Source organism: Vulpes vulpes, chromosome 9 (assembly GCF_048418805.1).
Source record: "Vulpes vulpes isolate BD-2025 chromosome 9, VulVul3, whole genome shotgun sequence".
Classification (NCBI taxonomy): Eukaryota; Metazoa; Chordata; class Mammalia; order Carnivora; family Canidae; genus Vulpes; species Vulpes vulpes.
The window spans coordinates 82096940-82118478 of NC_132788.1; the positions used below are offsets into that span (position 1 = coordinate 82096940).

General features: G+C 37.7%; 1 protein-coding gene across 5 annotated transcripts in view; it reads right to left on the minus strand.

Moving 5' to 3' along the window:
- PTPRG (protein tyrosine phosphatase receptor type G) overlaps positions 1-21539 on the minus strand; it is a 701447-nt gene that overhangs the window by 201835 nt on the left and 478073 nt on the right. For all 5 annotated transcript variants that reach the window (XM_072720551.1, XM_072720550.1, XM_072720548.1 and 2 more), the window contains exon 5: positions 12755-12850. In XM_072720551.1, the coding sequence (XP_072576652.1) occupies positions 12755-12850 (96 nt within the window). The remainder of the gene's footprint in view (positions 1-12754; positions 12851-21539) is intronic.

Sequence of the window (21539 nt, forward strand, 5' to 3'; positions counted from 1 at the left end):
TTAGCTGCTTGCATTTCTGAGACATCTGGCGCTAAACCCTATAATTGGTTGTTTTTTTAAAAAAATAGAACCAGTGCCTGGCAGCCACCTTTGGAGAGTGCCTAAAAATAGAAATAATTCACTGAAACCTCATTAGAATGGTGCTCAAGGATGCCAAGCTACCAGGGAAAACACTGCAAAAAGTCGAGTAAGACCTAAGTAATAGAATCTAGAAGTTCTAGGAACTGAATTATCAGAAACAGAACTGGATATCGTTTCAGAGATATATAACTTTGTTTTATGCATTTGGTACAAACCAATTACTGGTAGTATGATTTTAAGAGTACTCCTCACCAAACCCATTTATATGATATATGAAAGTTACCTATTAGAACCAAAGGACTGATATCAAATGATTACTGCATAAAATTGGTTGATTATGCCAATTGATATACACAGATTAAGCATTTTTTTTTCATTCAATGTTGTCTATAGTACTGATGTGCTTAATTAATACTTTCTTGAGGGAAGCCAAGTATAAGTCTTGGCTTCCCTCAGCTTTGGACAAACCCAGATTCTAAGTAAGGAAGCTCTAAATTAATTAGTGCCATCACATTATTTTGTATATAGCTACCTAGGAATTTGCATGCACATCAAAATCATGTAATTTCATGTATATTCAGAAAACACAAAAGGCTAAGAAAAACAATCTGCTGTACAAATGTGTCCAGGTGAGTCAATAAGTATGTTTCCCAGATCTCACAAAGCCCAAAACTGGAGGAGGATCCAATGTATGCTAATAATTGTCTTGAAAGCCACATGGGCAGTCCTAAGAAAGAAATGAGGTGAGCCCTAACTACTGTGCCTTTTACTGTATCCCATGTGGAATCTTGCTTGTTCCAAGTTAAAAGGCAGGAAGGATAAAATATTTCTATTTTGGAAGTCCTCCCCATTGTCTGTCTCCTAATCCCTCACAAACCAAAGGAGCTGCATTCCTGAAAAATACCAGTTGGCCAAACAGTCTTACCAAAGGAGGGTTACTAGAAAATGTCTCACAGAGATACGTGAAATTCAGTTTCTTACTGGTTTGATATCACATCCTGTAAAAATGGTTGAATGGATTTCCACTCATTAAGAAAGATCTATGCAAACTGGTCTGTCTTAAAATGCCAGCCAAATGCTACATGACATGTGCTTTGAAAGTCTGGGTCAGAAGAACCCTCCAGAGATAGGCATCACCCTAAACAAGGAAACAAAAGCTCTGGGCTTCAGATGGGTACAGATATTCTGTATATATTAAGAAGCTACAGCCAGGGTGCCTGGGTGGCTCAGCGGTTGAGCATCTGCCTTTGGCTTAGGTCATGGTCACGGGGTCCTGGGATGGAGTCCTGCATCAGGCTCCCCTGGGGAGCCTGCTTCTCCCTCTGCCTATGTCTCTGCCTCTCTCTCAGTCTCTCATGAATAAAAAAATAAAACCTAAAAAAAAAAAAAAAAAAGGAGCTATAGACAGAGGAAACAAACAGTAGTTTCAATGTAACCCCTAACTACAAAAGAAAATTGCAACCTTCTTCTCTGGCAACCCGGTGTTGCAGCACCACAGGTGAGTAGCATCATGATTTATACAGTTAAAGGTGGCTAATCATTCCTCTGGGACAGTGTCTGGATGCACAGAGAGTACCAAGATTTTCAGAGACAATAACAAATCTCTAAAATAGAACCAGCATTAATAGTTTAAAAATCCTGCTCCAGGAAATGACTTCTATGAAGACGAGGAACTGGGGTAGCACTGTGATTTGCAAAGGCAGGTTCTCCTATAACCTCCACAAGGGAGTTTCATTGATCCTCGAGTTTTTCAAACCAGCTCCCACTGATTTCAAGTTCAAAGGCATTTACACATGCTCTTACTTTTGTTTACTTTTCTATGTCAGAGGGAATGTTTTATCAAATTGGTGCTCCTTTCCCAAACCACTGTAGTACTTGGAATAAATACCCACGTGGGCTCTTTAATTTGAAGGGGCATAGGTGAACCTGGAATACCTGAGCTGATTTAAAACAGGGCCAATTTAAATATTTTGGCATGTAAATCTTCATACCCTGTCTTTAAATCCCCAGGTGGTTAGATCTTGGTTGGCCAGGGACTGGGGATTTCTCAGGCATGAAATTTTTATTTTTATTTTTATTTTTATAGTTATTCCTATGTCCATCGACTAGCAGAATAATGCAAACAGCTCTCCTATCCACTGAGATTAAAACAATGAAGTATCCTCAAATACTTCCTTGATAACCATGAAGCAGGGTTTCTCTATCTCAGAACTGACATTTTGGGCCAGGTACTTTTCTGTTGTGAGGGTGGCTGACCTGTGCATTGTAGGATACTGGGCAGTGGTCCCTTGTCTCCATTAGATGCCTGTATGCACTGCCACCCCAGTATGATAGCTAAGTGTCTCCAGACATAGCCACAAGGCAAGATCTCCCATCCCTCTCTCCTCCCCTCCCCCATAAGAACTACTGTCATTAAAAAAGTTAATAAGTAACTGTTTAAAGTCTTTACCCTTTCACTCACACTATCCTTATCTAACTGCACCATTTATTCAATTCTCTTTAAACCCTTATATACAAAGGAAGCAAAACAAAAACAACAACAACGACAACAAAAAACCTGTCACCAAATGTATAAAATAATTATAGGCACAGAGCTAAAGAGAAGTTAGAATAGGATCAAAGGTTTTCACTATGGGCAAAAAGAATAAGAATACAGTTTTAAGTCACAAGTTAAGAACTTTTCAGGTACCAGCGAAATTAAGAGAGGTCTTGAAGCACTTCTATACACATGATACTAACTGGAACCAGTGATATCTCCAATGATATCTCTTTCTCTGCCCTTTTAAATGAAATACCAGCTTCTCTGATACAGTATTCAACTAAGGGCACAGACGAGATGGGCTGTTGCTGTCGAAATACTGGCCCTAACATCTATGGGCCTGTGTAAGCTCGAGAAACTGACATTGAGAGAAAAAAGCTCCACGCCTCAAGCTTCTGTATCTATAAAATGGGCATAATAATACCTTGAGGTAGTCCCAGTAAAGATTAAAGAAGATAATACTGAATACAGGCACTTTATTTTGGCATCTTACATGAATTGGATCCACAATATTAATTTTTATTAGCAGTATTTATATTCTATTTATTCATCTTAAAGATTTATTTGAGAGAAAGAGCATGCACACAGGCAAGTATGCACATGTTCAAAGTGGGGAGGAAGTGAAAGGGAGAGAAGAGAATTTCAAGCAGACTCCCTGCTGGGTGCAGAGCCTGATGCAGGGTCTCAATCTCATGACTGTGAGATCATGACCTAAGCTGAAACCAGGAGTCGGATACTTAACTGACTGAGCCACCCAGGCGCCCCTGTATTCTATTTAAAAGCATCTTTTCAACTAGTTGATCTAGGGGGGAGGAGTAGGGTAAAAAAGAATTCCCACTGGCTTCTCTACTTGGGATGCAAAGTGCTTTATCTGTAAATCCCAAAAAGTGTTGTCAAAGTATCTACTACATCACATTTCAAGGAAGAGCAAGACTAGAAAATATGAGAAATGGGTCAGGAGTCATGAAACTAGAATTCTCTTGTCTTGGTAGATGTCAAAGAGCTATAGGATCATGGTCAACCTCTCAACTCCTGAGAGCTAGGTCTCTCAGCTGTCCTGTCTGGTGGCTCACTATAGAGTTCCCAATATTTTCTCTGAGACTATGGCAATCTGATTCTATGACTTCTATTAGAACAAATGGCCAAAATAACTAAATTCTAAGCTAAATGACAGATTCTAAACTATTTTCACTTAGTGATATACAGAGGCAAAGTACTTGGTAACCAACCTTGAAGTGCAATGATTTAATTAAAGAAGATTTTCACATGGTCTTTTTCAAAGTCTCTTAATTATGTGATGCTTTGCCAATTATTAAATTGTCCTCCGTAATGTCTGCTTAGAGGAAATTTGAATTACAGGCCATTTGCAGACAAGAGATGTACTGAAAACACCTGATAGGCTATAAATTCAATGTTGTACATCCACAGATCTACTACAAAATTGCAACTGAACATTAAAAATGACTCCAGCCTTCACTTAATGGTAAGTCCTATGAAATCAATTAGCTGTTAAAATAGTTTAATTGGAACATATGTATTTTAATTTTTGTGTGTATATAAAAAAAAAAGTCTTCCTATCAACCCAAAACATTCTGAAATTACACTTCTAGGTAATGTAGTGAAAGAAGTGAACTTAAAACTGGATAAAACCAAGGATGCAGAAAATGTGAAAAGGATGATATTCAAACAGCAGCAACTGGCAAGGAATAAATTAAGAATCATATCAGTGTACTACAGTTACCCCGAAAGGCAGTCTAAGAAGGAAGTTTTACAACTCAACACCACTTGCTGACTCAAACTCACAAGTTCTCCCAGTAAAAAATAGTTACTGGCTTTTGGGGTGGATGTTGGTAGATGGATATAATTACTCATTTCCTTTTTTTTTTTTTTTTAAGATTTTATTTATTATTCATGAGAGAAACTGAGAGAGAGGAAAGACATAGGCAGAGGGAGAAGCAGGCTCCCTGTGGGGAGCCTGATAGGAGACTGGATCCCAGGACCCAGTATCACACTCTGAGCCAAAGGCAGACACTCAACCACTAAGCCACCCAGGGATCCCTAATTACTCCTTTCTTTTCTCTTCTAATTCCTTCCCTCCCTCCCTCCTTCCCTTCCTTTTCTTTCTCCTCTTTTCTCTCCCTCTCCTCCCACATTTCTTCTCCCGCCCTCCTACTTTTCTTTCCTTTTTCTGTGCACTAGGGCCCCTTGTTTCACTTTCCCAAAGGAACTGGTCAAAGTAAGAAAAAAAAATTAGAACTAGCTATAGCAATGATAGCAAATGTATTCATCATTAAAAAAAGAAAAAAGACTCCCAGGGGACAATTAAAAAAATAAAAATATTGACTGAAGTCACCATGCATACAAAGGATGATTTATACGTTCACAGTGGTGTTTTGCTTTGTAGAAAGATGGAGTAAAGGAAAAAAAAAAAAAAAAAAAAAAAACGGAGAAAGGAGAACCCAATTCTAAAATTCACAAATAGGAACTTCGTACTTTAAAGTGAACTATTTACCATTTTTAAAATGTACACAAGAGATAATTGCTGTATTCTTTTCTTGATGTTTCATCTCCCTTACCTGATACGCCTTTCCTATCCCAATAATAAAATGATGCTACCATTGAAGAAAAGATTCAAAGGCCAACTCTTTTCACAACCTCCAACCACTTTCAGGACAGGCTAGAATTCTGAGGACACACTGGCAATTTTGATAGAGAATGGCACAGAGAAGGTGCTTAATAAATATTGCAGAATGAACAAATGAGTTAGCAAATGAGTGCATGAATAAATAAATGAGAAAATATTACATTTTTTTCAGTTAAGGAATCTAAGGGAGAAAAGGGAGGGGACACAGGAAGAAAAATAGACATGTACAGAACAGCAAGAGCAAGAAAAAACGCAGATACATACATATGGGTACCCTGAAACACACAGAAAACTAACCCACCAACCATCACCAACAGACCCTAGAAACAACTAGAGGCAAGCCAGAAAGAAACACAGCAAGATAATCCACGAGAGCCTCTCCATCTACCATCTCCTGAGATAAGAGCATTTTGGTAGGAAATGTTATTTATTTTTTTATTACTTTAAAAAGACTTATTCATTTTTTTGAGGGAGAGAGAGTGTGTATGAGAAAGCAGGAGGAGACACAAAGGGAGAGGAAGAAAGAATCTTAAGCTGATTCCCCACTGAGCATGGAGACTAATGAGGGGCTCAATCTCATGACACTGAAATCATGACCTGAGCTGAAATCAAGTCAGATGCTCAACTGACTGAGCCACCCAGATGCCCTGGTAGGAAACTTTATTAAAAAAAAAAATTCTCTGATACAGATATATCCCCTTATTCCTGGCACTGAAATACTTCTTTGAGGCCTCTGAATGCATTACTATTTTAAGATTTATAAAGCCCTGTTGCCTTTTCACAACCATAGGTGTATAAATGGAGATATATTCTTTTGTTGGCATGTTAGACCCAAATGGAGCCCCAGTTACCATCCTCAGAGGGTTACCATCCTCAGTGAATCAGGAGACTCATAGCCTTCATGTTCAGGTCTTTGACTATCTCAAGATATGATCTTAAACTTCTAAATAGCCACAGCCCCTTGTAGGTGAAGCTTACACAACCATCTAGACCTGCTCTGCCACAACCTAGATGATTCATGCTGTGGTAGGACCCTGAGTGGTTTCCTAGAACTTAGTTCTACTCAGTATATATTTCCTGAACAGTAACTGAGGTCAAGACATTGATAGGAGGTCGAGGAAAATGTAGGAGGTGGGGGTACAAACAGAAGAGAAACAAGACATGAATCTCATCCTCAAAGAGTTTCCATTCTAGTATTCTCAGGCCCCTCACCTCCTAGGGCCTGTTTCTGATACTCTTTAGCTGACAGGCTATCATGCTGTTCCTTTTCACTCAAGACTACAGAGCCTAAGTATGTCTCCACTGAATTCAGAAGTATTGGCACAATCAAGCCACAGTGTTAGTCACTTGCAAGAGATGCAGTGATGAGTAAGTGAAGACTCCCAGTCCTCAATGATCTCACAGTACAAAGGCAGAAGCAAGCAAGGAAAATAACATCTCTCATGCAAGATGGAAGGCATGAGAACAGTGGGTTAAAGGAAGGACAAATCCCATCTACCTGCGGTGGCGGGAGGGAACTTGAAATGCAGGGAAGTGGAGAAAAAGCCTTCTTCGCCAGCCCTAGATAGATGAGTCATCAAGAACTCCTCCTGCCTTCTCAAGGTCTATAAATAATCCCAGGTGCTGCCATTTCATTTAATTACTAAGCCTCTCCAGATGGAGAAAAATAATTAAGCAGTCTGTACCACCGACACGATATAAAGAATGGGTTAGCAACTTGTGAAACATTTGAATTTTGAAGTTTGCTTTTGACTCTCAAGTGAGGGCAGAAATGAAAAGGGGCAACAACTGAAGCGGAGGTGTCAGGGCAAACCAAGTGACTGCGGTCATATCCTGGGCAGAAATTTAAACTGAGCTAGAAAAAAGAAAACAAAAACAAAACTCCTGGGAAAAGGGGGCTCAACTTTGCCAGGAGAAGCCAAATTGAAACATTAAATGAAGAAACCTCATTGAAAGTAGGTTGTCAAAAAGAAACAGTTTAAGACAATCTATAAATAAATCAGGATGCAATTTATTTATTTCTTAAATGTACAAGACATATGCCATTGACTGGGCTGCTGGATGCAGACATAATAAAAATTTAATATCTTTGCGTCTGATGCAAAGATTCAGAAGAGACGATACCCAGGAAGGTCTAACAAGGAGGCTGGCGAGAACATCGCATGAGAAGTTTCTAAATGTAGCTGCTCTTTAAAAATCATGCATTTATTATTCCATAGTTCAAGGGAATCAGGAAGTATAAATAAAATTTTAGGCATTCCAACAACAATGGCCACTATGTAGTATGACAAATGAGATGCTCCCTTCAAATGATAAATTCGACAATAATCATATGCTTCTTGAAAAAACACGGTCATCAAACCCGTAAACCTATAGTAATCAAAACTGCAAAAAGCTTGGGATATCAACTTTGTAGGAGCATCAGTTACTAAAGCCATTAATATGTTTGCAGGGATAGAAGCCACATGGATTCAGACCAGAAATGGAGGAAAGTGTTCAACAAGGAACAGTGAAGAAACACTGAAACAAAGAAAAACCAATCCAGATGGTGATGATTTAAGATTTCTTGGTCTAAAAACATACAGGCCAACTTAAGGTAAGGTCATTCTGAGTACCTGGTATTCTCTGCTCAATAAACTTAAGCTGAAGCCAATCAAATCCTTTTTGTGTGTTGTTTCTAAAGCAAAACATCCACAGATTACCTAATCATTCCACTGTCATTTCAGCTTTCCTGTCAACATAAGTTTTTCATATTTCTTTCTTTAAACAGATAAACTATGTAGACTCTATCAGAATAAAAGAATATTTTAAAAGAGCATTTTAATGACATTTGGTATTTTACATTTTTATAGGAATTCAAATCAGGCTAACAGCAAAGAATAGTAGAGATTCTACTTTAACAAATAGAAGACAATTATATTAATTCCTGTACTTATATAAATAAGCTACTACACAAGCACTTACTCTCTTTAGTGGTTTAATAACAGATATCTCCATCCCTTGCCAATTCTTATTTTAATTAACTTGCTTAAAAAATCCTTGCAGATCAACTTTCCCCCTTGCCATTCTCCTAGATCTTGTAGAGGGCTGCTGATCCAAAGATATGTGTGAACTAGAAAAAAAGGTGTTCTTTCCTCTAGACACATCATTACTCATCAGTGGCTCTGAAGTGAATGCACCTTCTAGAATTGTGTGGCCTCAAATGTGCACAAGCATATGTGGCTGCCATGATTCACTATTTTCCCTACATGGAAATGATTCTTTCTTCCTGCATGGTGTTCCTACAAAGGACTCCAGGGGGACCTGGCTCACCATCCTTCAGCATTGAGAGTGATTTTCAACTCTGTAATCAAAAGATGTCAGGAGCACCTGGGTGGCTCAGTCGGTTAAGTGTCTTACTCTTGATTTTGGCTCAGGTCATGATCTCAGGGTCATGAGATCGAGCCCTGTGTCAGTTCCACGATGAGTGTGGAGCCTTCTTAAGATTCTCTCTGTCCCCCTTCCTCTGTCCCTGTCTCCTCCCTTCCTTCTCACTTGCTCACTCTGTCAAAAATTAAAGAAAAAAAAAAAAAGTCAGACACCATGTAAAGTTACTGGTGCCCAAGCTGGGGTCATGATCTTAAGATCATGTTAACATGAAAGCATGCAGACTGTGCTGCAATGGGCATATATACTCCCTCCCAAGTAGACAGCCCCTACTCAGATCTTAATTATTGCTACATCATCATGTAATTTTACGTATATCTTCCATATTTAACTGAAGAAAAGAATTGTAAACACTATGTAGTTTCCACAATCATGAGCTACAAGAGAACCACGTGCAGGCAACCTTTAGTCTAGGCCAACATACAGTTCCTTGGTCAACCATGTGTCTACCAGTTTGTGCTTATTTCAGTGCTTCAGAAACTTTATACTATCCAATCAGAGAAAAGGCAGTAGAAAGCTGAAATTATGCAGAATAACAGGCACATAATGAGGAAGAAAAAAGAAATAAAGATAATGAAAATCTGAAGGTGTAAGAAAATTACTCCAATGTATGGAGTAAGTTAACATCAAGATGACAACATCTACATGGAACTCAGCCTTGACTAGACATGTGCTTGTCATTCACATCATGTCACTCTGGATAATTAATATTCAGGTGTAGAAGCACCAAGTCAACACATAGCCTCTTTACAAATGTAAGGGTTTTCCACTCACCTCTTTCTTTTTTTTTTTTTTCACTCACCTCTTTCTAGTGATTATCACATACAACTCTGACAGTGAAGTCCTAGTAGGTAGGAGCTGATTGCATTCATTACATTGAATGTAGCAACTAGTGCCCTTTCTGGCACCGAATCAGTGTTGAATAGATGACAAATACTTCTTCAATACCAAAGTGCAAGATACCAGGTTTGAATTTGAAAATATATATATCAAGATTTATCTGACTACTTGGGAGAAGAAAAACCAAATTCCAAATTTAACATTCTTGTAGGGAGACACAAACTACAAAGATCTCAAAGTATGGAATATAACTAGACTGCCAAATTAAAATAACAGTAATGCTGCCTTCGTCTCCATTGCTTGACATAGTGTGAACCAAGGTATATAAATGCATACATGCACTTTGAAGGGAAAAAAAAGCAGCTCAACACAGCTTGGTATCTAAAAAACATTTCTGTTATTTTACGTTATCTACCTTGTTTGTTGTGTAGCAAACCAAAATTTTTAGAAGAACTTATCAGATGAAATATATCTTTGTGGGTGAACTAGTAGTCATGTCTTAGAAATACATTAAAAATTCAAAACCTACATTTCACACTGAGATGTTCTGTTGGTTTGTACACCAATAGGCTTTGCTTGCCTAGGACTCTTATACTTCACAGGAGTTTAAACAGCTGCCAAAACAGAAAGGTTTTGGGTAGTGCACACTGTGAACTGGTTCTTCCAGGACTCACAGAAACATTGTTAAAATTTGTCTTTCTGCAAGAAAGGTAACCTATAAAGTAGGACCAGGTTGGGCTGTACATGGGTGGGCATGACAGAGAAGAAAGAGGAGGTAGATTTGATGGTGGGTAGACTTGATAGTAGAGGTGTAGCTACAAGGAAAGCAGCTTGCCAAGAGGACAATAGTAGAAAACAGGAGACTAGCCATGGAAGTGGGTATTGTTTTAAGAATTGCTCAAGTGGGGGTGCCTGAGTGGCTCTGTTAGTTAAGTGTCTGACTTTGGCTCAAGTCATGATCTCAGAGTCCTGGGATTGAGCCTTGCACCAGACTCCCTGCTCAATGGAGAGTCTGCTTGTCCCTCTCTCTCTGTCCCTTGTGCTTGCTTGCTTGCTCTCTTTCTCAGATCAATCAATCAATCAATCTTTGAGAGGGGGGAAAGAATGGCTCAAGTCACCTCATTATTGCATAAGGCAAAGCAATCATGGTTTAGGTGCACAAATACAGAGAGAACCCAAGAAAACTGCCCACAGGGCAGTGCCCAAAATAGATTTCTGTTCATGCAAAGAAGACACCTATACCATAGGTCTCCATCCAATAGAAAAAGAATTGCATGGATATGGACACATACTTTATTTGGCGTTGAACAAATGTCAACTGTGCATCAGAACCCACGTTAGGGGCTTCATTTAAAGACTAATTACAATCTTGATGGTGTATAAGTTGCTATTCCCATTTCACAGATAAGTGTACTGAGGTTGGATAGTTTAAATAACTCCCTCACCATTATACAGCTGTTAAGTAGAAGAGAGAGGACTCAAAAGCAAATAGCTTTGACTTTATTGAATGAGCTCTTTAAACACTATGCTCAACTGTGATTTATGCAAGTATTCAGGGAAAATAGATGTGTGAAAGAACAATGGAGATATCATATACAACCAAATACATATACAGACAATTTCCAAAACATTGGACCACAAGCCATGGTATGTTTTATAAAAACCATATAAAAAAAGTATGTTTTATAGCATAACCAAGTACATACCCAGTATGCCTCTCTAAAGAAAGCAACCAAAAAAAGGCCAACCAAAAAGAATGTTCTACAAAAATATTTATCTATGTGTAATACACTCTGATACTTTCTGATTTTTTCTATTTCATTATTTTAAAAATGCCGGCAAGATTTATTGAAATTATTTCCTGGCTCACTTGTAATTCAGAAAACAAAAACTTTGAAAACCAGTGTCATAACCAATCCTAATGACCACTACTCTTTACTGCTTTTCTGAGGTTTGGGTAGAATATTAGGTTTTTCAATTATTCATATATAGTCTTCCATTTGAACTTTTATCCAAGAAAATAAAGGAGGAGAGAGTAATTAAGAGGGAGAGAAGACAGTGGATAGAATTGTCCATCATATGTCACACGCTAAAACTACTCCAAACAAGAATGGCTCCATCTTAAAGAACCTTGCCCCAAAAGTCAGGGATCAAAGACCCACGGTGGAAAAGGTTCTAATGTCTGATATATTCCCTTGAGTTGTCAGAAAGACATCATTGTCCAACAGTGACTCGCTGATGAAAGAAACACTGGATATAGTCTTCAGGCAAATTTTAAGACTGAAAGACAAGTCCTATACCTACTACTTAGGTTACTTTTGGCCCAAAAAAGCACCAGGTCTCATCTCAGCTACTTTTTCAAGATACTTGATGGTTGAGACTACTTTTATTTTATGTGACTAATTGAAAAGCCTGGACAGGGACACCTGGGGTGGCTTAATGGTTGAGCATCTGCCTTCAGTTCAGGGCATGATTCCAAAATCCTGGGATCGAGTCCCACAATGGGCTTCCTGCATGGAGCCTGCTTCTCCCTCTATGTTTCTGCTTTGCTCTCTGTGTCTCTCATGAATAAACAAATAAAATCTTTAAAAATAAATAAATAAAAAGAAAGCCTGGACAGTCTTATCTATGGAAGGATACAAGGTTTGGATTTTAGCTATAGAACCAACAGAAAAACCAGAGGAAACCCTCAATACAAATACAATAAAAAAGAGAAAGAAAGCATCTGAGTTCATAAATGTACTAACATGGAAATGGTCTCAGTGAAGACTTTAGTTACCATGGGAATTTCTGGGAGGGAAAGAAAAGGGGTCTCTTCAGAGAAGTGATAATGCTATTTATTAATCTACTTGTAAGTAATGTCAAATCTTAAAGTTGCTCCAAAGAAAATCACCTTTTTTTTTTAAATCAGCCTTTTAATATGCTGAAGGAACCTGTTCAAAATGCTTCAGCAGTGAAGTAACTTAGATGATAAATGTGTTCTTCAATCTGTGCACCAGTCAAGTAGCAATAAAATCAGAATAATTCATGCAAAAATTTTCATTATGTTTCTAAACATACTTATTTACATTTTAAATCACACATTAGACAATATGAAATATCTTTCATTTAGACAGGTGTGAACTAGAAAACAGATGCATTCATTAAACATAGAACAATTCGGCGAATTAAAAAAAAAAATAGAGAACTCTCTGGTTGAAGTACTTGAGCCACTGTTAACTTACTTGAAAAAATATGGCCATGGCTCCGATTATTCTGTTTTCAGAAATTGCAGTTTGAAAGCTGTCAAAGTCATCTGGATTATAAAAGAAAATCTGCATCTGTAAAAGAACAATGAAAATATGTATTAGGAAAAATTTCAAGCCTAAACAAAAGTAGACATAATGGTACAAGGTACCCAGATTTCTCACTTCCTAACATTTGGCCAAAAGTATTCATCTATTCTTATTTCCTTTTCTAAAGTATTTGAGAGCAAACCCCAGACATCGTATCATTTTACCTCTACAAACCACACGATCACACATAACCAGAGTGGTTTTATGCTACCCAAAATAAATAACGCCAACACCTTTTGATTGCCTGATATTCATGTACAATACTCATTGATTTTCAGTACAATGCAGAGAACAAAAACAGACCATGGAATATTCTCAAAATACTGCATATATAATAAAAATAACAGATTTGGGTGAAAGTTCCCTATTACGAAGCAAAATTTTAATAGAGGAAAACATCTTGAAGTAAGAAAAAACTAAGCCTGTGAGACTCAGTGAATTTAGAAATATGGAGCCTGCTTCTCCCTCTGCCTATGTCTCTGCCTCTCTGTGGCTCTCATGAATAAATAAATAAAAATCTTAAAAAAAAAAAGCAGAATACAGACAAATCACTTAAAATCATGATATGATCCTAATCCTTGAATACTCATTGATTTTCAGTACAATGCAGAGAACAAAAACAGACCATGGAATATTCTCAAAATACTGCATATATAATAAAAATAACAGATTTGGGTCCTGATTCCAGCTTCTTCATTTAATTGCCCATGAGACCTCAGACAACAAGCTTACTTCAAAGTATCAGCTCCTCGTGTATAGAATCAAGTATTTACCTTTGGTAGGGTGGGTGTGGAGATCAAATGAGTCAGCAGAGTGTATAGTATGTAGTAGCATCATGCCTACACCTCATCTGTGCCCAGGGAATCACATCATCATCATATTTTAAGGTTAATACTTGCCAGGTGTCTTAAAATTTCTAGTAAGAATGCGATTCCACTGAGTCTCTGGAATGATCCTACTTCTTATAGAAAATCAGATCTCCTCTATCATTCATTAGCTCTTTTCCATGACTTCTATTTCCCTACTTTCCAAATGATGTGATGTTGTTCTCCAAAACAAACTGAACAACCACACCCCAGATGGAGTTTGGAGATGGAACACTGAATGATAAATTACCAGAGGGGACAATTAAGTCAGAAAAAGTAGTTGAAGTATAGGTCAAAAGTAAATAGAGCGATGTTGACTGAAGACATTAAGAATAAGGTGACATTTCTTTTCCGAAGGGTAAAATCAGGTAGCCCAATCAGGATACTTTCTAGGAAAAGTCAGGCACCCAAGTGGATGAAGGAAAGATGGGTAGATTCCTTTGGAGGACTTTCTTCCTTGCAGTGAATTATTTTTCTTACTGTGAATTCTTACCGATTCTGGCAGCTTCTTACAAATGTGTTGCCTTTAGGTTTGGACAGCTTTAGACATCATGCATTTACATTGAGAAAAATCCATTCAATGAGGTGCAGATTAAAATAGTTTAATACTTAAGTGAATTGCTTTGAGTACAATGCTACTAACTCAACAAAGAAACTCCACACAAGTATATTCAGAAAATACACTTAAGTTTCCCTTGGAAACTCAGGCCCTCAAATTAAGTAAGTTCACAGAAGTTTTTTCTTATTCTACAGCCCATGAGCAGGCATGGCATTGTTTAATGCATCACCTGAATAGTGTGTGATACAAAATATTTTAAGACCTCTTCCAAGGGCATTTTCATTTACGACTGGGTGAGGAAATTCATTTTCAGAAAAGGTCTTTGAGTCATGGCTCCACCCAGCAAGATAATAAAATGTTTCATAAAGAGAACAGTAGCAGAAGTCTGAAATATCAATTTTCCTTACTTTTTCTCTTAGGTTGTAATGTACTGAATTAGGTTAACTTTTTTGAAGCTATCTTAAATAGGAGAGTAACAGGTGGATGGGGTTTTGCTGAGTGAACTGGACTTTAAATTGTTTTGTTGCTATTGTTGATGAGACAAATTGGGGCAGAAGCTGGAAAACTATTTCTCCAAACCATCTTTGGCAGATGTTGTGTGGCTACTAAATATCTTCAGTAGCCCACTGGCTTTTTGTAACTGCTCTCAAAAGCCATACCCAGAGCCTTCTGCCTAGCATCACCAAACATTTTCTTCCTAATAAAGTGAATCTAAGTCATGCTTACTTAGTGTATCAGTCCTCCTCCTGAAGAATCATGGTACACATTTACTGAAGGAAAAGACCTGGAAAATCTGGCAATAGAGAGATCTATGAACTTTTCCACCAGCTTTTACCAGCGTCCCTAACTACTTACATTTTATTCCATTTGCATCCTCTCTCTCTCTCTCTCTCTCTCTCTCTCTCTCTCTCCCTCCCTCCACCTCCCGAACACATAGATACAAAATTTCTTTTCATGAATCACTGGGTAGTAAGTGGGAGAAAATATGCCCCTTTACCACTAAATACTTAAGTGCGTAATTTCTAAGAATAAGGACAGTCTTTTCTATAAGCACCGTATAATTATTCAAATTACCAAATTTCACATTGATACAATACTATTATCTCATTCACAATCCATTTCCAATTTTGGCAAATGCCCAAATAATGTACATTATAGATCATTATTCTGGTTCTTAGTCCAGGAATCCAATTTCGGATCAAACTCTGCACTTAGTTGTCACGTCTTTATACTGACCCCTCTTGCCCCCACTTTTATTTGGGACAGTTACTCAGTCTTTCCCTGAACAGCGTGAAGTATACAGGTCAGTTGTTAGGTGGAATCTGGGTCCGTCACGTGGTTTCTCATGATTTGATTTGGATGATGCATTCAGGGCAGATTTCCACACTAGTGACATTGTCTTCACCATGCATCTTCTCAGGAAGTGTATCAGGTGGATTTCTCCCACTACAAGGGGGGTTTAACTGGATTGTATGGTTAAATTGATGTCTGCCCAGCTTTTCCACTATAAAGTCACTAATTTTCCTTTTATAATTAAAAAGTATTTTTGTAGGGAGCTATTTAAGATTACATAAAATACATTGTTGGTCACCTAACTTTTATGCACTAGTTTTAGTACTTATTGATGATTTTCTAACTGCACTGCTCCTTCTATATGCATGAATGGGATATCAGTGTAAGGAATAGCTTTCCCTTCTGCATAGTTTATTTATTTATTCATTCATTTATTTACATACACACAAACTCACTTATTTGGTTTTATTGAATGGGTTATAATCCATTACCATTATTTATTTTAATGTACAAACTGTCTCAATAGGAGACCTTTGCACAGCAGGAAACCCTTAAAATGGATTCCTCTGTCATATTGCTATGTCACCGTCATTTTATATATTTTTTAGCATCTCCTTATTAGCTGACACAGATGTTCCAGACTCATCTGGTATTTTCCCTGCTCCAGCCCTAAAACTCCATTTGGGTGAGTTCTGGTTTCTTTTAATAAGGAATGGTATTTAAAGACATTATATTCTTAAGTCAGTATTTTCCAAATATGTCTGAGATTAGAACACTTGGTTCTTCAAGAAGACTATATAACTTAAGGCTCTGTGACTCTATTCCAACCAGGACCTTCCTTGCAAGGGAAAGAGAGCTGGATCAACTTCGTACAAATGGATGTCGCTCTACCATGCAGAGTGCCAGGAGACATGTAAGTTTCCTCAACCACAGAAACAAATTGTATTAAGATCAGTTAAAAAGCCACTGGTAGACTATGTACCAGCACACATTCAAGGGACCAGTTCTACAAAATCCTGCAAATTCATAAACAAGCCTCACAGACCTGGATGAGCATTTGATTCTACCTTGTGGAATGGCTGGACTGGAAAAACATCCAGACATTTCTCTAGGAAGATCACAGTGATAGAAAACAGAATAAACATGGTATCATCTGACATTTGTAAACTGGAATTTAACAAAGAGAAAAAGCCCTACCAGTGACCAGGAGACATGCCAAAATATAGATATGGAAAGTGTCTGAGTGAATAGCAATACCTCCAGGAAATGGGAGGGGGATGAAATGGATCCTGTGAGCAAAAGGTTGACCAAGGTCAATGCTCTATTGTTGAAGGAAGGGTACTAGCACAATGCATAGAGAGTCACAATAAAATACCCACTTAGCATCTCTTTTTCCTACCTTGAGCTGCAACCCCCCCATTTTTAAAATGACTCAAGCTGCACTTTGATATAAAAACTATCTTTATGCCTGGCTTCCAACTTGAATCACTAGCTATGTTAAGCTGAATGAACACAAAGTAACAAATGTGAAAACTAGAGCCTTCTGTATTTTTATTAATGTTATTATTTCCCAAACATTTAGGGAGTGCTTTCCTGTATGCCAGGTACTTTACTAGCATTCATGAATACTCACTGAGGTAGGTACCACCATGATCCTCATTTTATAGCCAAAGAAACCCAGGATTTCCAAACTTTACAAAGCTGTTAAAGAAAGGTGGAGAGGGATTGGTATAGGAACCTATTATTCCAATCCTAGAGTTCAGGTCCTAATTACCGTGCTTCTTTACAATGGACAAGTATATTTGCTTACTACCCATTACATATAAGGTGCTATGACAAACGAAGACAGTTTGTGATTAGAAAGATTGAAATATCAGTAATGAGAGAAGGTTAACTTTTTTTTTTGAATGCCCAAGTTAGAGTCATAGGTAAATGTATCACAAAAAAACAAAAACAAAAACAAAAACAAAACAAAACATAAGGAAACAAAGGCTCTTGGATAAGTGACGCATGCAGCAAATGAAAACTAAAATAATGTGGGTGATGGGTTAGCAGGGACATTTTCTTTAAGATGGACTTTCTATCATTTAATGTTATAGTTGTGTGTATAAGTCAGCTCTCACATCTCCATGATAATTGAGGCAAGATGCATGACCTGAACACAAATGGAAAAATCCAACAGTGACTTCTTTAATGATTTAGAAAGCTCAACATTTTAATTTCAAACAACTTGTATTTCTATAACATGCACCCAACCTACCTACATACCCAAGGGAAAAAAAAAAAGATTAGTTAGGTAAGGAAAAGGCATGCAAATAGTTCAGATGAAAGGCAATCTACTGAAAGATTCCCAAGATATTTCTGGACATTGTTGTCCATCTTCAATGGAGTAGAAGAATACACACAAGAACAGTGACAGGAGAACAGATACAGATGAAATGTACATGGGACGAAATGAAGACAGTAACAAGAAAGACAGCAGTGAAATTAAAAACCACACAGGAAAAAAAACACACACACACACACACACAGGAGGTAGCCAATAACAGAACCAAAAAGGTGAAATGCATTCTTTTGATCATGCTTGGCACCAACCTGGAGTAAGCCAGCTAAGAACATGGTGGTGGATTAGAAACACTTGCCCACATATAAAAATATGCAGTAAAGGCAAAACAGAATTCCAAACACAGTAAATGATCTGCTGGTTCTACTTGTTGGATTCCTGGGATAGGATGATATCAGAATCAAAATGTTTGCATAATAACTTCTTAATTTAACTTGATCTGTAGATTGTGCTGCACCTTAACTGCTACTATGCCAGATCATACACCCTAAACACTGCACCTTCAACTTCTTTATTTCTGCCATTGCCATCAGACAGGAAGATCAATGAAGGCAGGAAGTATGTCTGCCCAGCCAAAGCTTTAAGAGTGCTGTCCATTGTAAATAGGAGTAATTTATTTCGGGCATGAATAACATGAGTGGGGGCTGTGAGTGGCTGGAAGCAAGGACAGACAAATGATAAATCCAAAAACAATATAATGAGTTCTTTCTATATATAGGAATAAATAGCTGAGTAGCAAGAAGGGATCAGAATACTAAGGGAATGAATGGATTTAAACCACTGGAGAGGGGATGCCTGGGTGGCTCAGTGGTTTAGCTCCTGCCTTTGGCCCAGGGCGTGATCCTGGAGACCAAGGATTGAGTCCCACATTGGGCTCCCTGCATGGAGCCTGCTTCTCCCTCTGCCTGTGTCTCTGCCTCTCTCTCTGTGTCTCTCATGAATAGATAAATAAAATCTTAAAAAAAAGGTAAAATAAACCACTGGAGAAAATGCTCAGGAAAGTGCAAATATATGCCAAAATCACTTGGAAATGCTAAGTGGCCCCAGGTATGGTGCTTGTAAACACAGATTATATTACTTTCTCCTTAATCTACAAGAAATTCAAACCATTTTCTACCGAAGTAAAGTAGCCTGCAATTCTGATACTCTAACAAAAGAAAATCTAGTATTTTAAATTATGGAAAGCATGATATATATATATATGATATATATATATATAGAACTAGATAACACAAACACTCTGAATGCAGAACTATTATATAGGCATTTCATTTTATATCACTAAACAGTTTTTACCCCCAGATACTTTAAAAAAATCATTATTATACTTTTTACCCCCATGACAGTTAATTTTATGTATCAATTTGTCTAGGTTGTGGTGCCCAGAGGTTCGGTTAAGCATTGTAGGTATTTTTTAGATGTGTTTAATATTTAAATCTGTAGACTCTGGGACGCTTGGGTGGCTCAGTGGTTGAGCGTCTGCCTTTGGCTCAGGTCATGATCCCAGGGTCCTGGGATCGAGTCCCACATCAGGCTCCTCCCGGGGAGCCTACTTCTCCCCTGTCTGTGTCTCTGCCTCTCTCTCTGTGTCTTTCATGAATAAGTAAATAAAATCTTTAAAAATAAATAAATAAATAAATCTGTAGACTCTGGGAAAGGCAGATTATACTCCATAATGTGGTAGGCCTCATCCAATAAGGTGAAAGTGTGAAGTGTCCCTAAGAGGAAGGAATTGACTTTCCAGATTCTAAAACAGAAATTTTGCCTGAGGTTCCAGCCTTTGGACTTAAGACTACCATATCAATTCTTGTGGGAATTTCCAGCCTGTTCTGTAAATTTTGGACTTGCCAGCCCCCACTGAATGAGACATACATTCCCAAAGGTCAGGACTGATTTTAAGCAACTATATAAATACATGTACATGTGACCGTGTATCACATTCTAAAACCATTCTGCAAGCCAGTCACTTTTCAAGCTTCCTTGAACTTTGAGCTCACTCATCTTCATTCAGTTTTTTTTTTTTTTTTTCTTCATTCAGTTCTAACAGGCTTCTCCTCTGGAGAATGTAGACCCTATTAAAACGCAGTTCACACCTTTGTGGCTTGCAGCAAAATGGCCATGAAATTGACAGACAATATGACGGAATGACAAAAATGGACATCCAAGAGCTTGGGCCGTAAAGTCAAACCTGGCTCGTATACAGAAGACATTTGAGAGCTCCAAAGCTTCCTGTCGCCTTCTGTCTGACTAGGGTTATGACTTAGCACATCACATCCACTAAGCACATGCTTTGGTAAAGTAAGAACAAAAATAAATAAATAAATAAATAAATAAATAAATAAATAAATAAAGTAAGTAAGAACAAATTAAGCATCTTCCACTTTTTATTATTGCGTATCTTTATTACTTGATGACCAGAAGGTAGATATGAATTAAGGTGAAGATGAATGGTTTCCACAGGCCAGCCAACATCCCAATGAGTCACACCACAAGGCACAGCAAAAAAAAAAAAAAGTGTGTAGGCTTCACCCAACCTTCACTGGAAGACTATTTTTAGAAAAACCGTGCTCCAAAGAATAGCATGTATTCAGCACCTTTGCAGGCAAGGTAGCATTTAAATAAACATTCTGAAACATTTGCTTTATACAATATCATTAATCACGGAGTACGCTAATCCTTAATTATTTCCTTTTTTTTTCTTTCTTACATTCCCTGTAACATGGAATTATCTTCAACTACTTTACTTTAGCAGGAATCCAAATTTCTGGAGCAGAAGAATCCAAAGTGCATACTAGAGCTGTAGCTCATATACAATGAGGTGATGGGATGTTTTCTGGGATCCCTTTAAAAAGTCTCTGTATAACACACAGTCAATTTATCAGTTGATTTTTGGAATTTCTGGTTTGATGATGTACCCGATTAGTTAATAAACATTTAATCTTTGCATTTTTCCCTTGATAAGGAACTATTGAAGCTCTTGCTTATAGCATTAAATTGAGTTTTTCAGGGATTTACTATGCCTGATGCATGAGTTATTTCCTACAGTTCAGCATAAGTTCAGACACAAATGAAGTAGGTTCAACATCTGCCTGTGTGTTGGCCAGCTACCCTTTTCATGTCCTCAGGAAAGGGAGTGGTAAGCTACAGCTCTTCTATTTAATTAGCTGTGTGACCCAGTTGAAAGTAGTCACCCTCTCTGAGTCTTAACATCCCCATGAGTAAATTGAGGATAAGAAATACACCATTGATTACAGTGAGGAGTAAACAAAATAAGTCAAGGAAAGCACCTCCCACAATGTCTGCCATATCGTAGGCCACCAATTGATTCACATGTCTCTAACAATTAGTTAACAGGAAAAAAAAATTGAAATAAGTTAGTGAAAGGACAAACTGCAGTCACCCCGAACTGGAAACCAAACGCTAATCATTAATGGAATCAAATCATGACATAGTCACGCCATGGAATATGCACAACAATTAAAGTAATAATATAGATGAATTTCACAAACAATGCTGAGCCAAAAAAAAGAAAAAAGAACAATTAGAAAAAAAAAAAAAAAAAGAAAGGTTAATTGTGATTTTATTGAAATGAAGTACAAAAACCAGGAAAAC